Source organism: Heteronotia binoei, chromosome 7 (genome assembly GCF_032191835.1).
Source record: "Heteronotia binoei isolate CCM8104 ecotype False Entrance Well chromosome 7, APGP_CSIRO_Hbin_v1, whole genome shotgun sequence".
Lineage (NCBI taxonomy): Eukaryota > Metazoa > Chordata > Lepidosauria > Squamata > Gekkonidae > Heteronotia > Heteronotia binoei.
Genome location: NC_083229.1, coordinates 19,709,205 through 19,722,455, shown reverse-complemented (window position 1 = coordinate 19,722,455; position 13,251 = coordinate 19,709,205). Strand labels below are relative to the sequence as shown.

Here is a 13,251-nt window from a genome sequence, read left to right as displayed (position 1 = left end):
GCATATGCAATAATACAAAGAGTTTAAGAAAACTGGACAACAAAACAGTTAATCTCAGAAATGCTAATCAAAATCCAGTCCTTACTAATGTTTATTTAACTTTATTTGTTTAAACACTGTTTAGCCACCTTTCTACCTTATAGGAACTCAAGGCAGCAGGGGGGATGGGAATGGGAAATCTGGGCCACTTGGGAAAGAACAGTTAAGCCTTTGCCCCTCTCTCTTTTTTAGGTATTTCAAAATTTATCATTTGGCAGCCAAAAGGCTCTTGTCCTCTTACTCTTCAATTGTGACCCTGCATAATCTTAAAAGGTCTAGAGAACTTCTCAGGATTTGGAAAGATACATGAGAAGGGAATCTGCCTGCTTGGATATTACCAAGTTTGGCAACCCTACCAGAATGCAAATTTCTGGATTCTTCCCATAACACTCATTTCTAGAGTTTGTGTGCTTATGTACGCGAGCAGGGATGTGTTTTATATAAGTCTCAAAACTGCACGTTGCAGAGCAAGTATATATATAAATATAAATAATACGACTGCATGTTAACTGATAGCCAAAGGAAGGAGCTCCTTAAAATGTGATTTCAAATTAGCTGAGCAATAATACAGCTATTCTGCTATGTTATATGCCCAGGGCCCAGACATCCCCTTAAGCACATGCAAATGCACCAGGCTCCTCCCTTTTTTGTTCAAACGTTATTTTAGTGCACTGCAGTGGAGGTCAGCAGATGTGCAGAACCATCTTGAAGAAGTAGGTCACAGAAGCACCACTGTACAGACACTGCTGCACACAAGGCCCTTTTGGGTCCTGACACAGGTGCTCGTTACTAATAAGGTTGTTTTATTAAAATACATAGCTTTGGAGTACTGAGGGGTTTTTAAAAATGATTTTAAGAAGTATGACCAGAATTTATTCTACCCAAACTTCCCTGCCAAGATTCTTTAAACACATCCAGACCCGCTCCCTGTGCTGCTCCCGGGGGACCCCCTTCCCTCAGGAACAGCATTTTGGGCCGCAGTGAGTGGGGAAGGAAGAGAAGTCCCACTTTGCAGTCAGAAATCTCCTCCCTTTGTAGAAAATTCCAGTGCACTGAACTCATTGGCAGCTACTTCAGACAAAAGAATATTAAAGTATTATACTGCAGATAAAATATAATATTATACAAAGAACACTAAAACATTAAATGATAGCTAAGGTGTACCTCAATTATGCTAATTTATAAAGGCTAGAGAAACTTCAGCTTCCCACTACGAAATGTACATCATTCTGTTCCTTAATGCAAGACTGGGGACAGATATTTGCTAGCTTCTCTTCAAGGTACAATTTTTATGGTTTACTAAGCAGACCATCTGCTACAACTATAATTAGAACATTATTTCCTACGTAACCAAGCAATACGCATTTTAAATATTCTAAAAGGTGCCCTTTAAAGAAAGATGTTAAGCAGCATTTTTTACGACTGGCTGGAATCAAACACAATATTTAACTTCCCATCTGACTTTCTATGTTCACATCTCAGTTGATGTCATATTGGAACTTAAGTGTAGAAGTACATCAATACTTTTGCCTGAGGCAATTTTTTCATGATCCTTTCAGCTTACTTGGAATGTAACAATATACCCAATCATATCAGGAGACCCAACCTGTTTTTAAGAGCTACACACTTTAACGGGCTTAATGAGTAGATCAATCAACTAAGAAGCATTTCAAAAGGTATAGAAGCATCTTAATTGGCAGAAATTGCACGTTAACACAGGTATTTTTTTGAGGCTACAATAAATTCTGGCATGTGACATTCTGTTTCCTCTAACAATGGTAGCTTTTGTTTGTTTGATTCCATTATTTCACACTTCCTTCAATATCTCATGGTGGCGTATTTATCGGAGTTTTGAAAATGAGCCATTCATTAAAAATCAACTAACTAGTTAAAAGACAGATGAACAACTACAATTGCTTAAGCTGACTGGCAGCATTGCTGACGATGCAAAGCACTTAACAACACTCTACCTTGCCTCAACAGATGACTGAGGGCTTTTTTTGTAGCAGGAACTCCTTTGCATATTAGGCCACCCCCCATGTAGTCAGTCCTTCTGGAGCATATAGTAGGCTCTGTAGGAAGAGCCCTGTAAGCTCCAGGAGGATTGGCTATATCAGGGGGGTGTGGCCTAATAGTCAAAGGAGTTCCTGCTACAAAAAAAGCCCTGCTCCTGTCCATCTTTATCAGAAAGTGTGAGAAAATAGTCAGCAGCACTTTGTGGCAAAGGTCAATGCTTTGGGGCCTCCGGTGTGGGATGGATCTGGTGGAGCTCTGCACACTCAAGGGCACAGGGGTAGCAATTCCTGACCTCTGAGCCATATGGCATTCTGTTTTGTAGTGCTTCCCAACCTTCAGCAGTAACTTAGGTGGGAAGAGGGTGCAAGGGGGGTTGAGACTCCTGTAAAAATTTGCTCACGTGCGTCCTAGATCTAATCTGTTTTTCCTGTTCACAAAGACTAAGGCAATAGGGGGAGGGGGAAGAATTCGAGAAAAAAATCTATAAAATATCTAAAATACAATTAAAAATTATTATATGCATTCCAAAGCAGGAAAGTTGCCTAGAAGGTATGCGAGGGGGAGGGGGGGAGAGATTAGAAGTAAAAGGCAGAGATGCTCCAAATTTGGATAATTTGCATCAATCTTCTGTACAGAAGATGGTTGCAATAATATCCATGCTTGACGTAAAATTATCTTTCCTGGGGGGATGTACCTAGGGAAGTACGGCAAACAAAAATGACAGATGATGAAGGCTTAGAATTAGTGGGCAAATCAGAAAAGATTCCTTGGAGCTAGATGGAGTTCTAGTATGATGAACTTAAGGGTGAAACTGCTATGCTGCTGAAAGCATCTTCCTTAGCTGAATGGGAAGGTAGCCAAAGCAGCTTTTAAAACAGAATCCTGCAGGTGGGTATGAAGAAATCAGAAAATTGCAGTCCCATGAAATTCTGCCACAAGTAAACTGGTGGCAAGCATTATTAAGGCTAGAGTTATGAATTATGTAAAAGAAACACAGCTTCCCAAGAGAAAGCAACTTTGTATCAGCAAAAGGAAATCTTGCCTCTTAACTTTTCAGAATTATTTGTGAGAGTCAGACAAGTAGAGAAGGGCAAAGCAAGCAGATATTACACGCTTAAGGTTTTCAAAGAAGCTTTCAACAAAGCCTTCTTACTAAGAATTTTAAGAACCCAGCAATCATGAGATGATCCAAGGAATGAGAGCTCTTTGCTCCAGCTTTTGTGTCCTTCTCTCTTCTTCTCCACCTTCCCAATGCAGATTTTAATCTCTTCCTCATGAAAGCTTTCTCAGAAGCCAGAGGTTTGGGACAGAGGGCATGCGAGAGGCAGAATGAGAAGTGTATCCCATGTACTCTATGCTCCAAGCCACCACTGCTGCTGTGGGTGGGTTGGAGGGGAAAGCGTCTCTGATCCAGATACCCTATCAGCTGGGTACTGCATGAAGAGGCTTGGAGAAGAGGGGTAGATAGTGTGCATGAAACACTGAGACCAGAGCAGAGAACCTTCTCCCTCGCCAACCTCTCCATTGGAGCTACAGTTTATCTCTATTTCCTCTTCCTAGCAGGGCTCCCTCTCTCTCTTTTTCTCATCTCCCCCCCCCATCCCCTCTCTCTTTTACTGGCATGGTTGGGCTCTCTCCCTCTCTCTGTATCATTTCTTGTCTCACTGCAGCCTTCTATCACACTTCTGCTGCCACACTGTAGTATTTTTGTGAGGTTGCTAGGCAACCCATAACGATGGCTGAGAACTTGAAATATTATGTTGCAGGGTCTCTTAAAAAAACCAAAACAAACCTTTTATATCTTTCCCACTTTCTCTTGTCTTAATGGTTTTTTTGCAATCCTGGGAGTTTCCTGAAAAATCCTTGTTCCCTGTACATGGCCCTGATGCGTGGATTTAATAATCTACATCTAGGGCCATTTTCTGAATTAGATATAAAACAGAGATGCGCTTACCTGTAACAGTAGTTCATCAACATCTTCTGTGCAGACACACATTGGGACTGCGCTTGCACAGGCAGGCCATGGACATTTTATTTTCTAGCTTAAAAGCTCAAATGGGGGCTCCTTGCCCCTTAGGAAGCTGTGCAAGAGCAGGGTTTTTTACTGAATGTGTCACATGCTGCTGAGGTGGATGCCCCTCTTTTGCTCAGTTCCTGTGTAGCTGCCTAGAGCTCTCCAGTGTCTTTGTACCATAAAAAAGGTAAAGGTAGTCTCCTGTGCAAGCACCAGTCATTTCCAACTCTGGGGTGACATCACATCACGACAGACTTTTTTTTTACAGGGTCCCCAGTCATTGACACTTCGCCCCCCCCCCCCCTCCAGCAAGTTGGGTACTCGTTTTACTGACCTCGGAAGGATGGAAGGCTGAGTCAACCTTGAGCCGGCTATCTGAACACAGCTTCTGCCGGGATCAAACTCAGGTCATGAGCAGGGAGCTTGGACTGCAGTACTGCAGCTTTACCACTTGCGCCATGGGGCTTCTTTGTACCATATCCAATACTTAATTAAAAATATCATACACATACGCAATGCCTCGTCTGAAACCAGGTCCACGGGTGAAGAGCTCTTGTGTGGCCTCAGATTTGGTAAGTTAGTTGGTATCGCTGGTACTGATTGGACCAAAGGAGGGCCGGAGTGTGATTCCAGAGAATTTGAAACCACAGGAGTGGTTGACAATGATGCCATACTAGGGGTTGGTTTTCTCGGATCGGAGGCTAACACCTTCTCCTAAAGAGCAGCCTTAAGTCTTGAGGCTCTGTCAGATCTTGCTTTGGGAGTAAATTTTTGGCTTATTTGAAAAGCTCCACATTACGGGCCTCTCTGAGACAAATTAAGCACAGTTGATCTTCCTCTGTGTGAGGCACGTTAGTCCCGTGATGGGAGTATTTTCTAAAGAGTGCCTTGGACGTCATTGTTTCCGAAACCACAGGCACTGAGAAGAAAACAACGAAAGTCCTGAAAAGATAATCTCCACTGTAGGAGTAGGCTCTCAAAATATTACAAGAGCTTAGAATGTTGAAAATAGTTATAGGAAAAAGCAACTCATAGAGAAGATTAGAAATATGACTTGAGTCTCATGGTAGCAAAAAAGGAATGGGGGTGTCTGCCTCAGGAGTACGTGATACATTCAGCACAAAAACTCACATATGCACAGGCTCCTAATGGGAGCTATTTTAAGCTTTTAAGCTTGAAAACAAAATGTCTGCAGCCAATGTGGGGCTGCACAGTAAGAAGGAAGATGAATGATGCTGGCACACAAAAACACACGCACAAAAAGAGGATCGTAACACCTGAATTAGGTCTTGAACATATGAAGCTGCCTTCTACTGAATCAGACCCTCAGTCCATCAAAGCCAGTATTGTCTACTGAGATTGGCAGCAGCTCTCCATGGTTTCAAGCTGAGGTTTTCCACACCTATTTGCCTGGACCCTTTTTAGCTGGAGATGCCGGGGATTGAACCTGGGACCTTCTGCTTACCAAGCAGATGCTCTACCACTGAGCCACCATCCCTCCCCTGAGCCACCGTCCCTCCCCTGTCTTTGCCCAACTTAGCTACTACATTTGAATAATTCTACCAATATGTACTGAAAGCATCCAATTTTAAAAATGCGCAGTAGTGGCACTACTAGAAATGAAACATTATTTATGGTGAACATTTTATTGACAAACCAAGCAGAATATTGCATTAAAAATGTCTGCATAAGCGTCATGTATTACACCTTAGCAAACATCACACATATAGCAAGGGGGATATGGTCAACCTAAATTACATATCCGTAACATATCCACAGCGGAAAACACATGCTTATTGAGTATGTGTAAAGTGGCATGTAAACTTTCTGCTTTAGATTCTTACCTCCTTCTGATCAAGTTGTAGTGAGGATTTTATCAAGTCTCTGAGTGCGGTGAGCTGCTTCTTTTCTTCATCTTGCGTCTGCTTTATCTAGAGAGACAAAGCAATACCTATTTATTTAAATATTCTACTCATAATTATACATATCAATCATGAAGTTAAACAGTAGCATCAACTGAACATTACGATGGATTCTGGTGGACAGCCGTGTTGGTCTGAAGCAAGAGAACTAAGTTTGAGTCCAGCGGCTCCTCTAAGATCAATAAAGTTCAATCCTGGGCGTAAGCTTTCATGTGCATGCAAGTGTGGATGCACATGAAAGCTTGCACCCAGAATTAGACTTTATTGGTCCTAAAGGTGCCAGTGGACTCAAACACTGTTCACTTGACCATTATGTATGCTTTTATTCTATACTGATATACAGAAATTCAAGAGAAATTTAAATCAGAAGTGGCAAGGAACAATCAGCAGATGTCTGGCAGCAGAGGAAGAGGTGGATTTATATTTCCTCCTTCACTCGGGGTCTCAGAGTGATCTCCTTCCCTTCCTCTCCCCACAACAGATAACCTGTGAGGTCGATGGTGCTGAGACAGCTCTGAGAGAACTGTGACTGACTGTCACTGACCCAAGGTCACCCAGCAGGTACAAGTGGAGGAGTGGGGAATCAAACCCATTTTCCAGATTAGAGTCTGCCACTCTTCACCATTACACCAAACAGGCTCTCAGCATTTAGTATGAGCACAAGGGCACAGATGGGTCCCTGTTCACTCCAAAGCAACTGTCTTACTGTCCCAGGGATAAGTTTCCAATGTGGCCTTCTCAGAGTGTTTTGGCCTTCTTCAGGACATCCTCAAAGCAGGCTGGCCTGAGAAGTCACTCCTTTAGTTTCCTAGAGCATCCAGTCAACACCAGCTTCATGAAACTTGGCTTACCCTATTGCTTGACTACAAATTATAAAAAATCCCCAAAACTGTAAAACACGATCTTCCCTAACCACCTACTTTTAAATTCAGGCCCTGCACCTGGGACTCTCAAGGTGGCTGGGTAAGGAGTGGAAGGTTCTGATTATGTACAGCAGAGGAGAAAGTTGGCTTTGTGCTCATGTTGTCACTGGGAACAAGCTTTTGCCTTCTTCATAAAAACGTCTCTTCTGGGACATGAAAGAAGTTATACTGTCAGTGCTGGAGCTCTGAACAAAGATTGTGGGAACAATTGAACAAATGCTGGGAAAATTTAGGAAACTACATAGCTATAGGAAGTTGGAAAGGAGGAGGGGGAAAAACTAATTCAGGTTAGAATTTCACATGCTTGGGAAGCTTCTTGATGGGGATTAACAACTGGAAAACAGAAGAGCTTTGGGTTGATTCAACAAGGGCAGTCTTATTTTTGGTTTTAAAAAGTCTGAACATGTTTACAGCTACTGTGACCACAATCAGAGGAGAATTTTTTGTGCGTGAAGTGAACAGTGGTCTGCTAATGATCATATGTTAATTCGCAATTTGACTAACAGTCTTTGCTTAATTTCTATTATACAAGTACAAAAAGATTTTAATAAACTTAAGAATACAAATATCCATAACAACATTAGCGTGCTATTAAGTCACAAATACAAAGTACAAATATCAACAAATCTATTAATAAAACATAAATATGTCTCTTCAAATGCAGAAATCATAGGCAAGCTAGAATTTAATACTTCATTTTAAATGCTAATGCAATTCAATGATCTGTTACCAGATACATAAATCCATATAAATACATCAATGAATTTCTCTTGCCCATTTGTTTATAGTAAGATTAGTCATTTTCATAATTCAACAGATCTTATTAAGACACTGGAAGATGCTCTTAGTAATTTTCATAATTCGCCAAAGTCTTATTAAGACACTGGAAAATGTTGCTTTTCCTAATCTCTAGACAGCCAGTATATTTTATTTTTCAAATAAATTTGATATGCAACTCTCAAGAGGACAATAGAAAGCAGTATCATTGAGTTTCAAGTTGCAATCTTCAAGCTATTGCCTTCAAACTAATCCAGTGGGACTATTCCGATCTGTTTACATGGTATGAAGATTGTATCCTCCAACGAAGATAATTCTTTGGCGAGTTAAACAACTAAATATTTCTTTTATCCTTTGGTAAGAATCCTCAGACAAACAGAGAATATATCCAGATCGTATTACTTACATTATATAAATCAGCAGCCAATTTTTCAATATACTGTTTTAGTTTATCAGCTGTTTTCAAGCCATCTTGGAAGAAACTATAACGGAAAATACCTGTGATTTATCAGCAATATATGAGTTCAATGTTTTTAAAAAACCACCAGTGCTTAAGAAAACTGAACATCTTAATAAAAATCTGGAGTATACCCCTCATATGCCCTCCCCCACAAATATACAAAAGTACAATAAATATTTGCTTTGCATATCATTTGCATATGGAATAAATATTTGCATATCATTTGCAAAACCATAGCTATTACTTCAGACAATTAAAACTTACATTTTAATTCTTACATTTATATATATGCAATGGTTAAAAAGTAAGGATTAAAATGAACTTGCATTTAATCATATGCATGAGCGCCCGTTCATTAACACAGGAAACCTGGCTCAGCAGCAACCTGGAGCAGTGCAGTCTTGCACTGCCCACTGCACATTTTAACATTACAGCAATGACATTCAGCTCAGGATGCAAACTGCTCCACTCAGCCGGGGGGGGGGGGGGGGGCGAATTAGAGGAACAGTGAAGTACTGTTTGATATGACAGGGGCTAAATTGCTCCTTAATATCAGTTCAAGAACTGCTGGATTCATCAGATACATATCAGTTATCAACCTCTTCCACAAATATCTGCATAGCCTCTGACCAACCTGTTTTGCTGGAAGGCTACATTTCCCATCTCCCCCATTTGTCTTTCTAGAACGGTTCACATTATCTTGTACAAAGCTGCCAAAATTTCAGCTGATACTGACAGTACTCTTGACAAACCAAATTTGTGGCTCAGTGGTTAGCCATCTGCTTTGCATGCAGAATGTATGCCATTCAATCTCCATCATCCCCAGTTAAAAGGATCAGTTAGCAGGTGATATGAAAGACTCTACCTGAAAGATGGGAGAACCACTGACTGTTTTGAGTAGAAAATACCAACTCTGATGGACTAATAGTCTGGTTCCATATAAGGCAATCTGATGTATTAATACATGTTTGTTAAAAACTAGAGCCCATATGAAAAAGTTGGCCTTCCACATGAAGAACTAAGCATTACTTTATTTGTACTGAATAAAAAATGCTATGATTGAGGTGAAAGAAAGATTAAGCAAGAATTCACCAGAAGGAGGGGGGAAAGGGTATTTTTAGTTTGAAAATGGAAGGAATATTTAAATCTTGCAAGCATACAGTTAACACCGTAACACTTTGGTCCATCATCGCTCATGTATTCCTCTGGTGCAAGCTGCCTTCTACCAACACAAGATGGTCTCATGCCAATGCAATAATGCATTTGGTGAACAGAAGCCACCAGACACAAGAGGAACACAAATGCACCAATGGGACAAAATAATAACATCCAACACTCAGTACACAGGGGGATACATCAAAGAATAAAAGGATACGTTACATTTTAATGCATATAGTGCATCTAAATAGCAAAGTGATCATGATGTGTGTGTTTATGTGCTTTTCATTCAATTTTATAATTTTAACTGTATTTTTAATTGTTTAAATATTTTAATGTTTTTCTCTTTGCTGCCTTATGGACATTGACTGGGTGGAAAGTTGGAATGAATATGTTTTAAATAAATAAATCATACTTACTTGCACTGTGCATGATAATATTTAATAAGGTTCTGTAGAAGATCCACACCTTTTTTTGTTTTAATTTCATTAACCTTAATGAGATACTGTAGAAAGAAAAAGCAAATCTTAGTAGATAATTTTATACTGGTACCTCAGATGTGTTCAAATACAGGTTCTAGTTCAGATCTGTTTAACAAATTCAGCAATTATCTCAGAAGTTGCCTTGCAGCTGACATCTAAAGCTTTCTAATAATACAATTTTTTTTTAAAAAAAATTGTGTACAGAAAAGATTAGCCTTTCACAGTAATCTTGCATCTATTTCAAAGTCATTAAATCATGGGAAATTGTTTCAACTGTACCTTTTTCCTACAATCCACCTTTTGAAGTGATTTCTGAGAAGCATAGCAATGATGTAATCACTGATGAAATCACCACAGACATATTAAAGGTCTTATTCAAATGTTTCCCTTTTATACACAAAATATCATGAAAAATGAATATATTGCCCTTTGATCCCAAACGTCTAACAATTACCATTTTCTTCATTTGCACAATTTATTCTACAATACTTTTAGATTAGTTCATCCTAATTCTATTTTGAACATTTTATTATTATAGTTCTACCTCCTGTCCACTGGAGACAGTAACAGTCATCTTCTAACAACATTTATCAACTTATAAATCCTCCAAGATGTAGTGGTCATGGACGAGAATGTCTAGGATCGCACTGCCACTTGACCATAATGTTTGCTCACTGAGTGATCTTGGGCCCCTTAGTTTCACTCAGTCTAACCTACCTCATAAGGTTGTTGTGAGGGTAAAGGTAAGAGGGGAGCTCCTGGCATCCTTAGATGAAGGGTGGGATAAAACATTATTGATAATGGACAAAGCATAAGGTACTAGAGACCAGGTGCCAACGGGCATAGAGAATGCTTTAAGCGTAGAGCTACAGCAAACAAAATTTGTATCAAAACAAATATATTTATTCTATAAGTGTACACAATAATATAATTTAAAACATAGGACCTGAATATCAGGCTACATTAAGAGTAACCAAGAATAAGCTTTACATAAACTGTTATAATATCTTATACAAAGCTGATGATAAATATCAAATGTGACCAACACAGGACCATATGTGTTTTGGCCTCAAAAGCCTTCTTCAGTTGTCAGTAATACATAACATAGTTTTAAAAAACGTATGGAAAATAAACAATATAAATCAATCCTGACCACGAGATGTTATCTGATATTTGATATTTATAATTTCCAATACAAACCTGATGATACTCTTAATGTAGCCTGATAGTCAGGCCCTATGTTTTGAATTATATTACTGTGTACTCTATAGAATGAATACATTTCTTTTGATACAAAATTTACTTGCTGTGGCTTGACCCTTGAAGCATTCTCAGTGAGTTTCAGGTTGAGCTTGCTTCCTCCCTTCTCCTTTGTTTGCCAACTGGAATGGGTCAGGAAGCGGGCTGAAAGGTAACATGGACAAATGTGGCCTACACTTGGGTAAATGGAGATGCCAACATTTCAGTGCACCATTATATGGACTCTAGAGGCGATCATTGGTAGAAGCAGCCTCCTTGGAAAAACTTAGATTTGCTTATGCATTAAAGCAATTGCACAACTGTTTTACCATCCAAACTTGGCTTACATTCATTTTAATACAGCTAAAGGAGTAACGGTATAGCACAATAATCCCCAAAACATGAAGAACCGTCACTAGGCAAGCAATAAATTACTCGGAAACTGCAGCTAGTGCAGAACACAGCAACGCGGCTGTTAATGGGGTCCCCTTGATGGGAGCACATTCAGCCAGTGCTGAAAGAACGGCACTGGCTACCTATTGTGTTCTGAGTCTGTTTCAAGTTGTTGGTATTGACCTTCAAAGCCCTATATGATCGGAGGCTTGTCTATCTTCCGGACCTCCTTTCTACACATGTTCCCCAGAGAGCATTGCGTTCAGGTACACAACATCTATTGTCCATTCCCGGACCAAGGAAGGCCAGGCTGTGCACATGGTCCAAGGCCTTCTCACTGGCAGCACCTGAAATGTGGAATGCACTCCCAGAGGCCATAAGGGCCCTGCGGGACCTCTCTCAATTCTGCAGGGCCTGCAAAACTTGAGTTATTTCAACAGGCCTTTGGTACCTAAACCAGGAGAGGACTGCCACCCTATACTACTGAGAATTTGTGATCACTACGGGCTGTTAATAAAGGATGATCCCGTCTAGGTTGTTGCTTAACAGCACCATAAAATGTTTTAAATGTATTTATTGTTTGAAGTTATTGAACTGATTGTTAGCCGCCCTGAGTCCGCTTGCAGAGAGGGTGGGATAGATATTTAAGGAGATAGATAGATAGATAGATAGATAGATAGATAGATAGATAGATAGATAGATAGATAGATAGATAGATAGCCAAAGCACTCAATTCCACACAATGTTCTGGGTACCCACAAAGTCCATATGAAGACCCTGGGTTATTTATTCTCTGTTTCAATAATAAAATCTTCCACAGTGGTGTAAACTTAAATTATTCACTGAGGACTCCAAGAAGGAACGTAACAATCAATCCGGCAGAGAGGGCGGGATATAAATAAAATAAAATAAAATAATAAAATAAATCATCTGTTATTTACTTCAATCTCTTGTCCTTCATGTGAACTCCAAACCAATGACTGGATTCAAGCACAGTATCGTTAGGAAGGGTATAGTTAGTGTTGATCCTACTTCCTATGAAGCACTCTTCTTGGCATCCTCAGTGAATAATTTAAGCTTGCACCACTGTGGAAGATTTTATTATTGAAATGGAGAATACATAATTCGGGGTCTTCGTATGGACTTAGTGGGCAACCAGAACATTGTGTGGAATCGGGTGCTTTGGCTAATTATTGATTATTAATTAATTGTTTGTCTAGTGATGGTTCTTCATGTTTTGGGGATTATTATATTGCATTCATTTCAGCCGCATCTTACAATGTATGTGAATCAGCCCCAAGAGGAATCTAGGACCCAAATAAAATAAATAACTAGAGACAAAACAATGATAATCAAATATTGCTTAGCACTCAATACACATTTCCTTCCAAAGAGATTTCTTCACCAGGACTGACAGAGTGCTTCATAGGAAGTAGGAACAACGCTAAACATTACAGTGATTACTTACTTCACACATCTGGAGCTGAAATAGTCGCCTTTCTTTTTCCATTTCTTCTGCTATCTCTGCCCCCGTAATCTCTGTTCGTATCATCCCATGTTGTTTTGCATGTTCTCGTTTTTCCTTTTCAATTTTTGTACTGTAATAGTAAGAACATAAATTCTAGAAAGGTGAATGTGATTTCAATAAACCTAGAAAAGTAGGGATTCTGGTAATACAGAGAGTGACCCTGCTTCACAAACAATAAAATATTTTTATCTCAAGTGTCTGCAACAGACAAATCACGTTAAAACATGTTCCTCTTTTAGAATTATCTTGAAAATTGATTAAGCTGATTAAAATAAATCAGATTATATGTGATCATAAGAC

The 13,251-nt window shown here is 39.6% G+C and overlaps 1 protein-coding gene across 6 annotated transcripts in view; it reads right to left on the bottom strand.

Annotated features, from left to right (window-relative positions):
• The window catches only part of ASAP1 (ArfGAP with SH3 domain, ankyrin repeat and PH domain 1), a 219,472-nt gene that overhangs the window by 61,820 nt on the left and 144,401 nt on the right, over positions 1 to 13,251 (bottom strand). For all 6 annotated transcript variants that reach the window (XM_060243208.1, XM_060243205.1, XM_060243209.1 and 3 more), the window contains 4 exons: positions 12,892 to 13,021; positions 9,729 to 9,814; positions 8,098 to 8,173; positions 5,914 to 6,000 (listed from right to left, as the gene is read on the bottom strand). In XM_060243208.1, the coding sequence (XP_060099191.1) occupies positions 5,914 to 6,000; positions 8,098 to 8,173; positions 9,729 to 9,814; positions 12,892 to 13,021 (379 nt within the window). The remainder of the gene's footprint in view (positions 1 to 5,913; positions 6,001 to 8,097; positions 8,174 to 9,728; positions 9,815 to 12,891; positions 13,022 to 13,251) is intronic.